The 14,214-nt window shown below is 36.1% G+C and overlaps 1 protein-coding gene across 7 annotated transcripts in view; it reads left to right on the plus strand.

The window, feature by feature from the left end:
- Positions 1 to 9,249, plus strand: part of GPD2 (glycerol-3-phosphate dehydrogenase 2) — a 193,343-nt gene extending 184,094 nt beyond the window's left edge. For 6 of the 7 annotated variants that reach the window (XM_064484791.1, XM_031451426.2, XM_031451427.2 and 3 more), the window contains exons 14-17: positions 2,379 to 2,491; positions 2,591 to 2,669; positions 2,865 to 2,963; positions 5,800 to 9,249. In XM_064484791.1, coding sequence (XP_064340861.1) covers positions 2,379 to 2,491; positions 2,591 to 2,669; positions 2,865 to 2,963; positions 5,800 to 5,925 — 417 coding nt within the window. In that variant the 3' untranslated portion in view covers positions 5,926 to 9,249. The remainder of the gene's footprint in view (positions 1 to 2,378; positions 2,492 to 2,590; positions 2,670 to 2,864; positions 2,964 to 5,799) is intronic. The other variant, XM_031451428.2, reaches the window with a different exon arrangement.
- Positions 9,250 to 14,214: the final 4,965 nt, after the last annotated feature.

A 14,214-nucleotide genomic window follows, 5' to 3' on the forward strand; every position in this document is an offset into this window, starting at 1 on the left:
GCTGTGGTTTAGGGGAAATTATCCATCATGGTGAAGGGATTTAAAATCACTTATACAGGAGAGTAGTTCTAGACTTAAAGAAAATTCTTAAGGAGGAAATTCCTCTGTCCTTAAATATTTGTTGTGCTGTGATACAGGAAAAAAACAACAGAAACAACAACAAAACTTAGACTTAAAAAAAACATTACTGTAGGAAAGTTGTGTTAATCCCCAACAGATTGGAAGAATTGCAGATTGTTGTAATCTCAGCATAAATGTTTTTCTCAATTAGAGTCTTCCCTTTATGTGCTGCTGTCAGTGGAGTTACCTATTGCTAGAGTTCTTCTTTAGATGGAGTCCTCATGCTTCTGTTTTTGGAATGTTGTAAATGAAATGTGGGATTAGGGAGGCACATTGGGTTACTTCAAAGGAAGAAGTCCTTCCAGCTTTGAAATTCCATGGTTCCTTGCTTGGTATGGAATATGGACCCATTATACAGGCGATTAAGGGACACAACTTGAGGAAGGGCTTGTTCTTGGAGGGGGGCATTGGAGATGCCACTTCCAAGGAGGTGAATCTTGAACCAGTTTTGTAGAAAATAGCTGGGGAAAATTCATGCAACAGAGGAATAATCTTATTTATAACTAGTGGATTTTCTTGTGTGAAGAGAGTAATCTGCTGGTGAGGGAACGTCCTTGGTGGCTTCAAAGTAAGTTTTATGTACACCTTATATATCATGTGTATGTGTATCTGTATATAGAGAGAATATATAACATGTAAAAATTAAACATTATATTTAATATATAATGAAAATATATAACATTTAATGCAATAACATTCTTAATGTTCTTACACAGCAAAATGAAAAGTTAGAAATGCTAAAAACTCTCTCAGCTAATATATATATATACTATATATATCTTCCTTATAGATTTATATTTTAAAATATATATATTTCTCCTAAGAGAAAGGAAAGTAGAAAGGGAATAATCTCAGAAAAAAATTTATCTTCCCCAAGAAAAGAGTGAAGGGACTTGTCACATTTCATGTAGGTGTATGTGCCATTGTTTTATTGTCTTTGTTTCACTTTGCACTGGCACTATTCTGCAGACCAGAATTTGGGTCCACAAATTGACGTAGTAAGATCCTTTGATGGGAAGTCTGGAGGATTTAAGACTTGTGTTAGTAAGCATTTTCTAGGTTATGCTATATAACAACTTCATAATCTCATTGGTTTGCTGTAGCAAGCACTTACTTCTCACTCATATTACATGAAGGCTGCATGTTAGCTGCGGTGACTCTTCTTCCTATTTTCATATTGGCTTCAGATCTCTCTGATTTATGCCCTTCTCATGACACAGGAGCAAGAGAGGCTAAGCAAAGCTGTGCAGTTGTATTTAAAGCTTTTACTTAAAAGCGGCGTATATCATATCCATTCATGTGCCATTGGCTGAGGTAAATCACATGTTCAGACTCACATCAATGGCGTTGAGAGGTATACTTACAGGAAGAGAAGTGTGTATACATAATATGTGTATATATGAGAGGAAAGAGATATTTGTGAAGAATGCACAGTGCAATGGTGTCATTTTGGAAGTTCTTAGTTGGGAGACTGGTGTGATGAAATCTAAGAAAGACAATATTCTGAGCAATAGGCAATATCAGTTGGGGCTGGGGACATTGAAAACATGAAGAGTTAACTGTTCATTAGAATAACTTGTTTCTTCTCATGACTCTGTAATTTCCACCCAACTCTCAGTATCCCAGTGACAAAATTTTACTATTAGTTAATCCCGTGATGTCTGTCTCGGTACTTCTTGCCACATTATTGTAGTTGTTCAAGTCCCAGATATCTTCTTCACTTTTCATTGCTTTTTTTTGTCACCAAACCACAGAGATGTGGTCCTGTAGATTTTGCTAGTCAATACTGTGGAAGAATATTCAGCAGTAAGAAGAAACAAACTATTAAAACATGCAACAACACAAATGAATCTCAGAATTATTATGCTATATGCAAGTAGTCAAACACAGAAATCTACGTACTATATGAACCCTTTCATATGAAATTCTAGAAAAGGTGAAACTCTGGTGACAAAAAGCAGATCAGTGGTTGCCAGGGCCAGAGGTCAGGGGGAGGAATCAACTGCAATGGGAATGAGGAGGCTTTTTAGGGGGATAGAAATGTTGTATATCTTGATCATGATGGAGTCTACATCAAACTAGGTGGATTTTGTTGAATTTAAATTATATCCATAAAACTGGAGGAAATAAAAAGTTGTGCTGGCCAGAAAAATGAGGATGAGCTTCTTTTTAGAAAACCAAATGGGAGAAAAAAAAAGAGAGAAAAAATCAATAATTCTTTCCATAAATCTTGAACTTTGTGTGTGTCTGTGTTTTAGGAAGAACTTGAAACAGCCAGGAAGTTTCTCTACTATGAAATGGGCTATAAATCTCGATCAGAACAGTTAACAGATCGCTCTGAGATTAGCCTACTGCCTTCAGACATTGACAGGTACTTCTAATAAGTTTCTGTATCTCTCTTTCTTTCTTTTTTTTTTTCTGTCTTCACCTACCTAAGTATATTTTCCCATTATTCCACATTGTGTTCCAGGTACAAGAAGAGATTTCATAAGTTTGATGCAGACCAGAAGGGCTTTATCACCATTGTTGACGTTCAGCGTGTATTAGAGGTAATACTTTCTTTTTTCCATTCAATGCCTTTGATAGCAGAGGAATGTAAAGATTATATTAGGTAATTTTTTCTCATCTAGTGCTTTCTATAAGTAATATTTTTCTTTGAATTTTTGAAAGGCTGGTAACATTAATAAAAGGATGTGCATAATTTTTCATGAAACTTCATCACTTTGTGCTTTCCTTTTATTTAGAGTATCGGTGTCCAAATGGATGAAAATACACTACATGAAATTCTGAATGAAGTAGATTTGAACAAAAATGGCCAGGTTGAACTCAATGAATTTTTGCAGGTGAGTTGTGGTGAAGGGAAACAAGTGTACTTATTTTTTTTATCTTTTGCTTGTTGCTGGATGTTGAGGAATGGATTTTTAAGTCCACATAGTTGTCACTTCATTCTGAAAAAGAAGAGAGCTTGAATCCAGCAAAGGTTGTTATGTCTGCCCTCAAGGATAAGGTGCCTATTCTTTTTCTAAGGCACATTATGTTGTGTTGGACAATTTAGATTAAATCTAAGTTACTCATGGCTTAAACGGCTGAATCAGAAGCGTGCTTTATAAAGATGTATGCCATGGGATTCCACTAACAGACCCTTCTTTACGTCTATTGTGGAAAGTATATTTTAAATCGAGGAAGTTTAAAGAAATCAGAATTGTATTCATTTGAGAACCTGAAATGCAATGGTTATATTCTTATATTTTAAAGAACCTGAAAAGCTAAAGAAAGGAAACCTGTATTCTAAGGTCAAGACCACATAATTCAAGCATTTCTTTTGCAATTTTCCACTTACTCAAGGCTCAGTTGTTTAATCATAACAATGAAGGAAGTAAATTTTGTTCCTTTAACTTCAAACTGGATGCTACACATCATTCCTTAAAAGAAAGAAATTCAACAAACCCATCCATTATTTGTAGCTGTCCGCAGGACTCTGATCTTATGAAGAATGCATTGGTTTCCCAGCAGCCAGGTTTTTTCTGTAGTGCTTCTTGGGCAGGTATTTCAAATGAATGCTGGGTCTTGCTTTCACCATGGCAATGATGAATGCTGAACATGAAATAAATTAATGCTGGGGATTTTGGTCAATGTCAGCCCTTTCTTCACTGTGTCAAGTTAAACAAACAAGATCAAGGCAAAGGAAATGGTAATTGTCTCTCTGGAGATGAGCTGCAGATCAGAGCATTGTTGAATCTAAATGTAGAAAATTTTCACAGGTTGTGTCCAGCATTACAAAAAAGAATGTTTAGTGCTTTAGCTTACTTACTGTTTAACTAAGTGCACATCTGAAATTGAGTTTAGAATGTATGCTTGGGAATTAGAAACCATTTAATACATTTTTGGTCGAGTTTTTTCTTGAGAAAAATCTTACCATTTGTTTCCAGATTGCAGAAAACTTTTCTTCAAGGAAATAGTTGATGCTTCATTTCATACATTGTAAATAAACAGCAGCATTTATGGTTCAAAGACCCAAGGTTTTAGAAACAATGAGTCTAATTTTATAGATATGATATGTAGGTCAGATTTTAAGTAATTTTCTTGAGTGCAATAGAGTTAAACATGTAGAAAATAATTTAAACCATCTGTGGGTTTTCTTCTAGAGTTTTTTTTTAATAATTGAGTATTTCTTGTCCAATTCTAAATGAAAGAGACTATTCATGCTTCTACTAAGTACAAATACACAGTGCAATTTTCAACTTAAAAAATGCTGACCATATTTCTTATGAAATACATTCACACCCAAATATTATGTTTTTCTTGTAATATGTTTTCAAGATATATGTAATGGTTAAAGGAAACTCTGAGTTTGTAAAGGTTGGTACACCATATAATGTTTATGGATAAAGAAAAAAACTCTGGCTCTCTCAGTCTTGTTCATGCTGATAAACTTTGAAGGTCTTCATTGAGTCAGAGACAAAACAATAAACAATAAATTGTTCTGTCTTTAGATGTCAGCATTCTTCATTCATCGGATGCAAAGTATGTTTTCAGGGTTTTGTTTTGTTTTTAATAAAGTACTTTCCTTTTCTGAAGATTAAGAGCCTATGGTTATCCCATTAAACACCTTTTTGAATGTAGATATATTTTTAATAACCCTCACGAAAGGATCGCTATAGATACTGCATGGTTGCATGACTTTATTTTTAGGTTTGGGCTTTAATGATACTTCTGCGTGTAGGAGTCCATCTCTAATAAGCAATAGCTTGTGAAACAGCTTTTAATAAGGTCATGAAATTCTGATCCAGCCCCTTAACAGATGTCTCAGACTCTTATTTGGAGTCATTTTTAAGAAATGTATCTCTGTAGGCTAAAAACTATAACCCTAAAAGTATTTTGAGAATATATATATATATATATATAAATATATATATATATATAATATATATTTTCCCTAATGCTTGGCTAAATCAGTTCTTTTAAAAATAAATAGATAAAAAAAGATTGGGGAAGTGAGATCAAGAAAAGCAAATAGTTAAAACCACATCAACTTAAAGAGGAAAAAAAAAAAAGCATCCCCATGCTCATAATTGCACAGTGCCTTCCAGATTAAAGGCCTTTGCCTGCTGACTGCATGTAATTTCAAGACTAATTCTGATTTTATCCATTGGATAAAAATGAATTAGCTAAAATCTGGGCTGTGGAGTGCTTTTTATTCTTAAGGTAGATCTCTGGGTCCATTTTCAAGGACTTAAATGTAAATTACTTTAAAAAGTCTGTAAGGAATTTGGATTTGGGGGACTTGAAGTTGTCAAGTACAGTAACACTAAAAAAGAGTAGTTAAATACAGGTCACAGTTTGTCTTTGTTCAATCCCTGAGATTCCTTTTTAAGATTTTTAAATGGAATTAAAGATTCAATATTTGAGTTGCTCAAAAAAAAAAATGCTCTGAGCACATTAAGGGGCAAGAAGTGATGCATTAATTTGCATTTGAAGGCAGGCTGATTTGCAAAACAGCTGTATTTTTTTGCAGCAGTGGTGAAATAGCTGCCTCTTTCCCCCTTTTTGAAATGTTTGAAAATTGTACTCTTCTTACGTGAGCTGTAGTACCTGCTCCGGTTTTCAGTTTTCACTGTGGGTGTGAGGAAGGGAGTATGCTGGCTGCCTTCCGAATCTGTTGCCTATTTTCTCTTTAAGCTGATGAGTGCTATTCAAAAAGGAAGGGTGTCTGGAAGCCGGCTTGCTATACTAATGAAAACTGCAGAAGAGAATCTCGACAGAAGAGTTCCCATCCCCGTGGACCGAAGTTGTGGAGGACTGTGAGTCTGAGCAGTAAATCCACGGCCAACAAACACAGGAACAACAAATCATCATGTAACAAACCACAGATGACTTACACCACTCCGAATAGTGGATATGGATAGCTGCCTTTTTTAACACTGGGGAACATTCCAAAGCTTTAGGACGTCGATGTATACCCTTTATTTGTATTTGCCATTCAATCTAGCTTCTTAAAAGTGTATTTTATTTTTTTTTTCTCATTTTCAATGCACACTGGTTTAATGTTTTGCATTCATTTTGTGACCTGTTAGACTGGACATGCTCCTTTTTTGTTTGTTTACTCATTTATTCAAAGTCAGTTTTAGAGGCAGAATATCTTGGCAGAAATTGAAAAAAGAAGCTGGAAACATTTTGCGACACGCACAAAGCTCTGGATATTAAGCTTGTTTGAGTGTTTGCTTCGGCAGCACGTGTACTCAGCTTGTTTGATAGTATTTGTTCTTAAAAGAAATTGAGTGGGGTGTGACCTATTAACACAATAGTGTTTCTGGAGACCCCTCAGCTCCTTCTTCCTCCAGCTTGTCTGCCTTCCTCATCCAAACAGTATTGTGCAACTTTACATCTAGAACATGACTGGCAACACTGGAGAGGGAAGAAAAATTTAGATCTGGTGATAAGAGCTAGTCTCAAAGAGAAACTCTGAAAGCTTCCAGAATCACAGGTATAAGTTAAGGATAGCATTGACATTTCTGGGAGTTACAGTGATAGTTTCATCTCAGCAATTCAGTTTTTCCCCCAGTCACTGCTGGTTTTTCTTTGACTATTACAGTTGCCAGGAAGATCCTGGCTTTTCTTACTTTAAAACCAGCACTGAAGTGGCAGGTTGGATGTAGTGGGATGAGACTGAATTTCTCAAATCTTCACAGTACTAATAAATTTAAGGATTAAAAACTTGTGTTTATATGTCCATATGTTATAGCACAATTTTCAGTCCCCAAATCCTAAATCTTGGAGCATGTGATATTGTCAGATATAGTCTCTTTGACTTAGGTTATCACATTTTAGGGGGGTGTTTGTAAACATTAAAAGAGGATAGAAATAGCCTTTTGTTAACTTTAGTTCTAATTATTTGTAAAAAGGCACAAAATTGCAATGTTCAAGGTAATTTTAATTGCTTAAAGCCTTTTCTCCTCTGTACTCGATGGAAAAGTTCTCAATCAACCAAAAAGGAAAAAAAAAAAGAAAACCATACTCAATACACACTCACACACATCCCGCATCACACACACACATACACACAGAGACACAAAACAAAAAGAAAAACCAATCTGCAATGTATAATATATTGAATTTAAAGGGCCAATTTGGTATGCTTTTGCAATACTTTGGTGGCATTTTAGCCAGTCATCTGAATGTTTATTCGTTGTGTTTCCTCTTGTGAAGTTAACGACCTACTTTTTTTTTTTTATTTTTAAGATCATGTTTTGTATGAAATAGGAAATGTAACCCTTTATTTAACATTAGGTTTTCATTGTGCAGGCTTGAGATCATAATTTTTTTTAAACTGGTACATAAAACACTGTTGTGCTGTTATTTCTATATATGTCAACATTGTAGAATATCTTTATGCCTCATTCAAGTGGGGTACGAGCCTGTATGTCATAATGTACACACTGGAGCTTCATTCATCTAAGCCCCCATCCTCACCTCTGAAACAGACAGTTAAGGTAGCACATTAACTCATTTTGTTTTTAAAATGAAGTTTAGACTTGCCACTTCCTAAAGGAAAACCTAAGACAGAGAAGTGACGCTCCCAGGTATCACTGTGAACTTTTTTCTTTCAAGATGTGATTTTTACAGTGGCTTTTTTTTTTTAAATAATGGAATCACGTGGCTTTGTAATTTAGTGTTTTTCTATGAAGACAATAAATTTCACTGTTTAGAACCCAGTGACACTTCATAGATAGAAGAACTGTCCTTTACAACATCAGAGATGATGTACCGCAGTATTGTACATTTATGCTCTCTCTTTCTTTCTCTCCTTTTCTAGTTAAATCAAGATAACGGTGGGCTTGTATCCTCCCTGAATCCATTACAGTAGGGACCGGGCTTGTAACCTGACTGACCTGGGCAGAGCTGTATTTGTAAAGAGGCCTTGTTTATGCACGCCTTGCTATGAGTGAAGTTCCTTTAAGGACAAAAAAAAAAAAAAAAAAAAAAAAAAAAAGCGCACTTTTCTTCTTTTGAGCATATCTGCTTTGGCTTAAAATCTGCTAATTCTAAAACATACGCTTCTTCACCAATCCCAGAGATTCGTCTTGGAAATGAGCTGGTTCCAAGTCTTTACTGTGAATAAAGCACCCCCGCATTTTTGTGTAAGTTCTTAATTAAACCTGTACAGCTTCTTTACCTGATTTCAGAAAAGGATAGAAGAAAATGGGGGTGGGGGGGTGTAAACGCCTTCAAAATCTATTCCAAGCGCAAAAGAATTTTTTGTCTTTTTGGAGAAACATGGTATTAGCTGATTATGTTGGGATGGGTGTTGGGTGTGCAGAGATTGTTTTTTTTTTTTATCGTCAGGTGATTTTTATTTAAAGAGCCTTTAAGGGGATTCAGGTGAAGGAACCCCTGTGGTGGAGAGCTGGATGCTCCTTTAAACTGTCCTTACTGCACTCAGAACAATAGTGATAATGCTGGATTATTTGTTAAGCCAAGGTTGTCTGCCTCATATCCATCATGCTGTTTGCAATATTCTTGCTTCCAATCAATTCATACTGAGTGTAACTTTAGGATTTATACTACTAAATGCATGCTCCCTATTCTGCTTTAGTTTCTAGCTTTGTTTTGTCTTTTTCAAAATATGTAGCTTACTCTTTTGTACAACAACAAAAATTTCATTCTTTTACTAAACATACTGTAAGGATGATCATTGATCTTATTTCCTTTTTTAAATGTATTTGTAAAGATTTTTGGCATATGAATGTAATAATATTGAATCTATGACGCTAATAACTTGCACTGTTTTGCATTATGTCTTTTTAGAGAGTAAAAAAGCCCTGCTGTGTTTTTAAAGCATCAAGTATAATCCCACTACCAGAGTGGCAGTACACACTGCATGTTTTCATATGTGGCATTTTTATGTATTGTGTTGGGTTATTGTTCTGGATTGGACTGTTAAATACTGTGTTTGAGGCTGGGTTGTCATTTTTATAACTGTCTTGGTGTTTTATCGCCATTATTTATTACTTTTGATATACAGAATGAGCTGCATGCATTTATAGAGCAATAAGAGGATGTATTTAATGTGCCTTGTTTTTAACTGAATAAGAACTGAAAGCATGAATCAATAAAACTGATTAAAATGGTCCATTTGCTGGCATTTTGATGTTACTTGCAGCCAGAGAAATAACTTTGATTACTGCTGAAGTTTAAAAAAAAGTTTGAAAATATTTTCACAAACTCTATTTTTAATTGCACTTGCACATTAATTATTTTAGCTTGCATTTTTGTAATTTTATCTCAAAAGTGAATCCCTGCATAGACAGATGTAATTTTATGTGACTGCCAGATTTATTTGTATTAATTTGTTGCTGGAGCCTTTAGGGCATGACTTCTGTATCTGTGCAATCTTATTCTAAAATTACATTCATCCTATTACAACTCTGTTGAATTCCTTTTTTTTCCTTTCTTCTTTTTTTTTTTTTTTTTTTTTTTTGTCAACCAGAGCCTTTCAGCTTGAGCATTCCCAGGCACACTGATGAATTTTATCATAACTAAAATCAATAGAAATGAATGAGAAAGATTACATAATCCATTTTGATCATCTTACATGTCAAGTTGGTGTAGGGTTGCCACGTGTTGATAAATGCTCTGACAGAAAAAATGCTATATATTTTCATTGTCAGTAAATCAGTAAAGCTGTTATCAGTTTTAACACAAATTTTATAATCCCTATGTTATTTTATAGGTTTTAATTTCCACATGTATAAGGAGCATAGTCTCCATTCTGGTTTAGATGCACTGCCTCTTGGTTTTGCCTGCTTGAAGGCCTGGGTGAGCTTCTGAAAATTCTTTGAAATTGTATAGCATAACCCAGAGCACTGGCTTCCAGACCGACTTATAACAATGAACTGTTTGTTGAGTGCCTGAAAAAAAATATATAGCAGCTCAAATCATTGTTCATTTTGATCTAACTTACCAAATTTTATAGCACTTTCAAATTTGTCAACATAAAATTTGTCAAAATACATTGTTCCCAGTTTCAAAATGTGTAAAGTTTGTGAAGATCAAAGAAAGTGAAATAGATACTGACATCAGTAATTTTGCAATTTGGTCAGCACTGGTGGCAGATTGCACCTGATGACACCCGACTTAGGAAGGAAGCCAACCAGGGAAGTTTTAAATGGTTATGGCCCCTCACTTGTAATGAGAATTTCTGTATAGGAGATGGAGTTGATGAGCCTTTTGTACCTGTGCTTTATAGTTTCGGTCCCTAATTAGCTACCACACTTGTGAAATATGTGAACCATGATGACACCAGAGACAGTCCTGCAGGTCCTGTGCTAAGAAGGGTGTGGGCCCTTTATACAACTCAATAAATACCTTTGGATTTTGTTAAATACTTGACCCGGAATAGTATGATTTATGTGATCTAAGCAAAATACCACTTTTGCAGAATGATCAGGGCTATATTCATTCTCCACATTTGGCATCGAATTACATTGCTTAGCAAACGCTACCATCCGTTCCCTGTTAGTTATCCTTATTCACCTTGGGGTTGCTTGAAACTTTGTAGGTTCAAGTGTGTATGCTATGGTCATAGACAACATACCCTGTTTCAGTGGAAGAGACTCAGGATCGGTACTCACTTGGATATTAGAGCATGGCATGTGGTACAGTGGGTTCCCCCAGCTTCTGAGCCATTCAAGCCCACTGTTGTGTGTCTTAAGCAGAATCTCTCTGCTCTCATTCTCCAGGTACCCCTGTAGTGCCCAGGTTCGTGCCTTCACTGGCTGCTAGCTCCCTTCCCTTCAGTGTGGTGTTTCAGAGAGTTGGGAGGTGTAAAAGCATTTTTTTATTTTTCCTCTTGGCCCTGGTGCCTAAACAAAAACAGTTTGGGTAAAGGAGAATCTTGAACTGGAGGCTGCTTTTTCATGGTCAGGTTTTCTTTATCTAACCTCATATGATAAAACTGGCTCTAACTTTTTTGTGATTTCTTTAAAAAAATCCAATTTAGGCATATCTGATTTTGCTTTAAAATCTCCCTTCCTCTTTGTCTAAGCGATGTAAATGTAATGAGCTTGATCAACGTATCACTTTCCTTTAACCTGACCCCAACGCCCGCCCTCTGTTAAGCAAGCAGTTCCCTCTCCACTCCCTCCTTCCTTCACAGGTCTTTAAAGTAAATAGCCTCTGCTTCTCCCTTTTCATTTGTTGCTTGTTAGATTTTTTTCTTCTTTGCTTAAAATCAATTTTTTGTTGTTTTTCATCCCCATCATTAATTAATTTACAATTCATTTCTTTGCATACAGAGTTTTTCCTATTCAAGTTAAGAAGCTGTAAATCTCAGATCCATTGAAATGACAGTGAGAAATATTTCATTTTATCTCATGAATCATTTGCCATCCTTATTGCAGAAAAATGGCAAAATTATGGTGTACCATGTTTTCATAAATTACTCTGCCCACACCCCCTCCTGCCACCCCAAGCCCCAGTTCATTTCATTATTTGTTTGGAAAGACTGTAAGAGTCAGAATCCAGACACTTGTGGTAAACAATTCTGATTTTACAGCAGGCTAATCGAATTTTCATAACATCACAAAATAATTCCTCTGGTACCGTGAAGAATTTAATTCGTGTACAAAATATATCATCTATTTTATAACTCAAAAATAGCTTGATATTAAAATACATCCTGTGATTTGCTAGTATAACAAAAGGGGAAGACTGCTGAATTCCTTAAATAATGTATATAATTTTCATTGGGCTTCATATGTCAAAGTAGTCATTTATGTCCTGAAAGGTGTGTGCTTTGCACTATGTGTTTGAACACTATTAAAAAATCATGGCTTCTTCCAAAAAGGACAAATCATAGGTTTGCATTTCACATATGACCTAGAATGAAATATCTTATATGGAGACTCCCTCCCTCCACCCTTAGGAATATCCTCAAAAGTAAAGATTAAAATATTTCTAAAGATAGATATTTTTTAAAAAGCAGCGAAAGAAGGCAGTTCCTATAATGTTATAACATTCCTAAATGAACAGATTTGTCTATGGCCCTTAATCTCTATTTTATTATCGGGTCTTTTAAGGAACCCTGGTCAGTTATTTATACAATTGAAAAAGTCAAGTTTATCCTGATGAATACATTCGTCCGAGTGAACTGCTAAACTGTTTTCAAAATGGGCCATTTTTTAAATGGAGCTTATCCAGCTTGATCCATGCTTTAAGCAGCACTGAACCATTAAATAAAAACCTGGGACAAAATGCCTTTGAAAAGGGTTAATTAGCTTTAATATTGATTTATTCCGTATAGGACGCTAATAGACTAGAACATTTATTTCTGTTTTGGATCATTAAAAACTGGCTTTCGTTTTCAAACAATTTGTTTCTAATAAATAAAAATTAGACCAATTAGAGTAGTTTGAGTATAACCTACAATGCGTGATGTACTTTTTAAGAAAACAAAAACCGGATCACTATTTCACAATTCATTGCCGTTCCAACAGAAACACCGTCCGCAAAATACCCACGAGATCATTAAGCTCAAGACAGGAGTACTTTAACCCTAAAGAGGGGTGAGGAGGAGAGGGAGTTAATGTAGGGACAGAAAGCTCCCTAAAGCTAAATTGGCATATGCCGTGCTGGCGTCGCTTTCCTCTAACAGTGGGATTTGCTCCCATCTTCTCCATTACTTCGCCTTCTCCGGGCATTGGCTTTACCCTTGGAAAATATTACTGCATCGAAAAAGTTTACCCCCCAGCCAAGGTGTTTGCCTATCTGCGGGGGATACCCGCCCTTGCTCTGCTTAGTTTTTGTTCTAATGCTGCCCTCTAATGGATGCCAAATTATTTCATTAGACCCAGAACAAAAGTAAATTTTCAGCCTCTTGGAGATCCTCCCGCCCTAACCGATCAGGCTATGCAATTGTGATCCGATCATTTTTCCTCCTGTACAAGTGCTCGTGTAGGAGATGTTCCTTTTAATTGTGTGGGGTCACCCCGGCTAAAGTTGCACTCCTCTTCTGGGCAGTAGAGGGGCAGCAATGCTAATTTGTGCTCTATCAAACTTTCCTTTTCTCCTGGCCGGCAACTGGAAAGAATTGATGTTCTGGGGGACTTAAAAATGAGGAATAAAAACAGTGTAAGTGCTGTATTAAGATGATATGCTGTATGTTTTATCAGCCACTGGCACCTAGTTCAAAAGACAAAAAAATTAGCAGCAGTGGTTTGGGAATAGGCCTGTGCACAGGGTGGATATCAAATCCATACATGAAGAATATCAGCACTTTTCACATGCTGCTTCCTGACACCCATTGCTAGAGCTGAAAACTATCTCTATTGTCCAGTTTGATTGCTTGAATCAAACTGATTTACAGCAAATCCATCTGAGCTTTGATAAATCTATTACAGTTTCATTTCACTGATTTCATTAACGTGAATAAAACCAGCCATGCTTTCTGCATAACTGCCTTTTAATGGCTTGGCCCTGTCACCTGCCTGAATATTAATCCCCCTGACTTATTGCTCCACAGAGGGAATGAGTAATGGGTATTTGAATGTGATCAGCACAGTACAATGCAATTAAGGAAGCAGTACTGTTCTGTGCCTTTAATCCTGAACTAATTTGAATTGCAGTTTGATAGCACAGTGAATCCTGCATAATTATGTAGGGTGCATATTAAACTCTGTGACAAACCGGAGAAGCTTTTAACCATCACAGCTATGGTAGACAGGGGAAGGCCAGAGGCAGAGAGCCCACTATTGGACTGAGGGCTCAATTAATAGAAAACCTTCAGCAGGGAAGCTTGGAGAGCAACAGATCTTGGACCACAAATACAAAGTGTTGACTTGTTTCAAATAGATTTTATTTTTTAGGGTTTGGGGCTTTCAGGGCTTCCTTTGAGTTTGCAAGGTAGCAAGGGGAAAACCGGTCCTTAACAAAACTTTGTATTCTCTCAGTGCTTTCGGCAGTTAGACAACAGCAGCTGTAATAATTCACAGCTTCTTGGCCTCTTAGGATTCCGGCAGTTTGGTCCTCTACCATTCCACAAATGGTGCAGTCAGTCAGATCGGGACCGAAGCTCAGAACTGGTCAGCTGGAAAGAAA

The sequence above is a fragment of the Camelus dromedarius genome, chromosome 4 (assembly GCF_036321535.1).
Source record: "Camelus dromedarius isolate mCamDro1 chromosome 4, mCamDro1.pat, whole genome shotgun sequence".
Taxonomy (NCBI): domain Eukaryota; kingdom Metazoa; phylum Chordata; class Mammalia; order Artiodactyla; family Camelidae; genus Camelus; species Camelus dromedarius.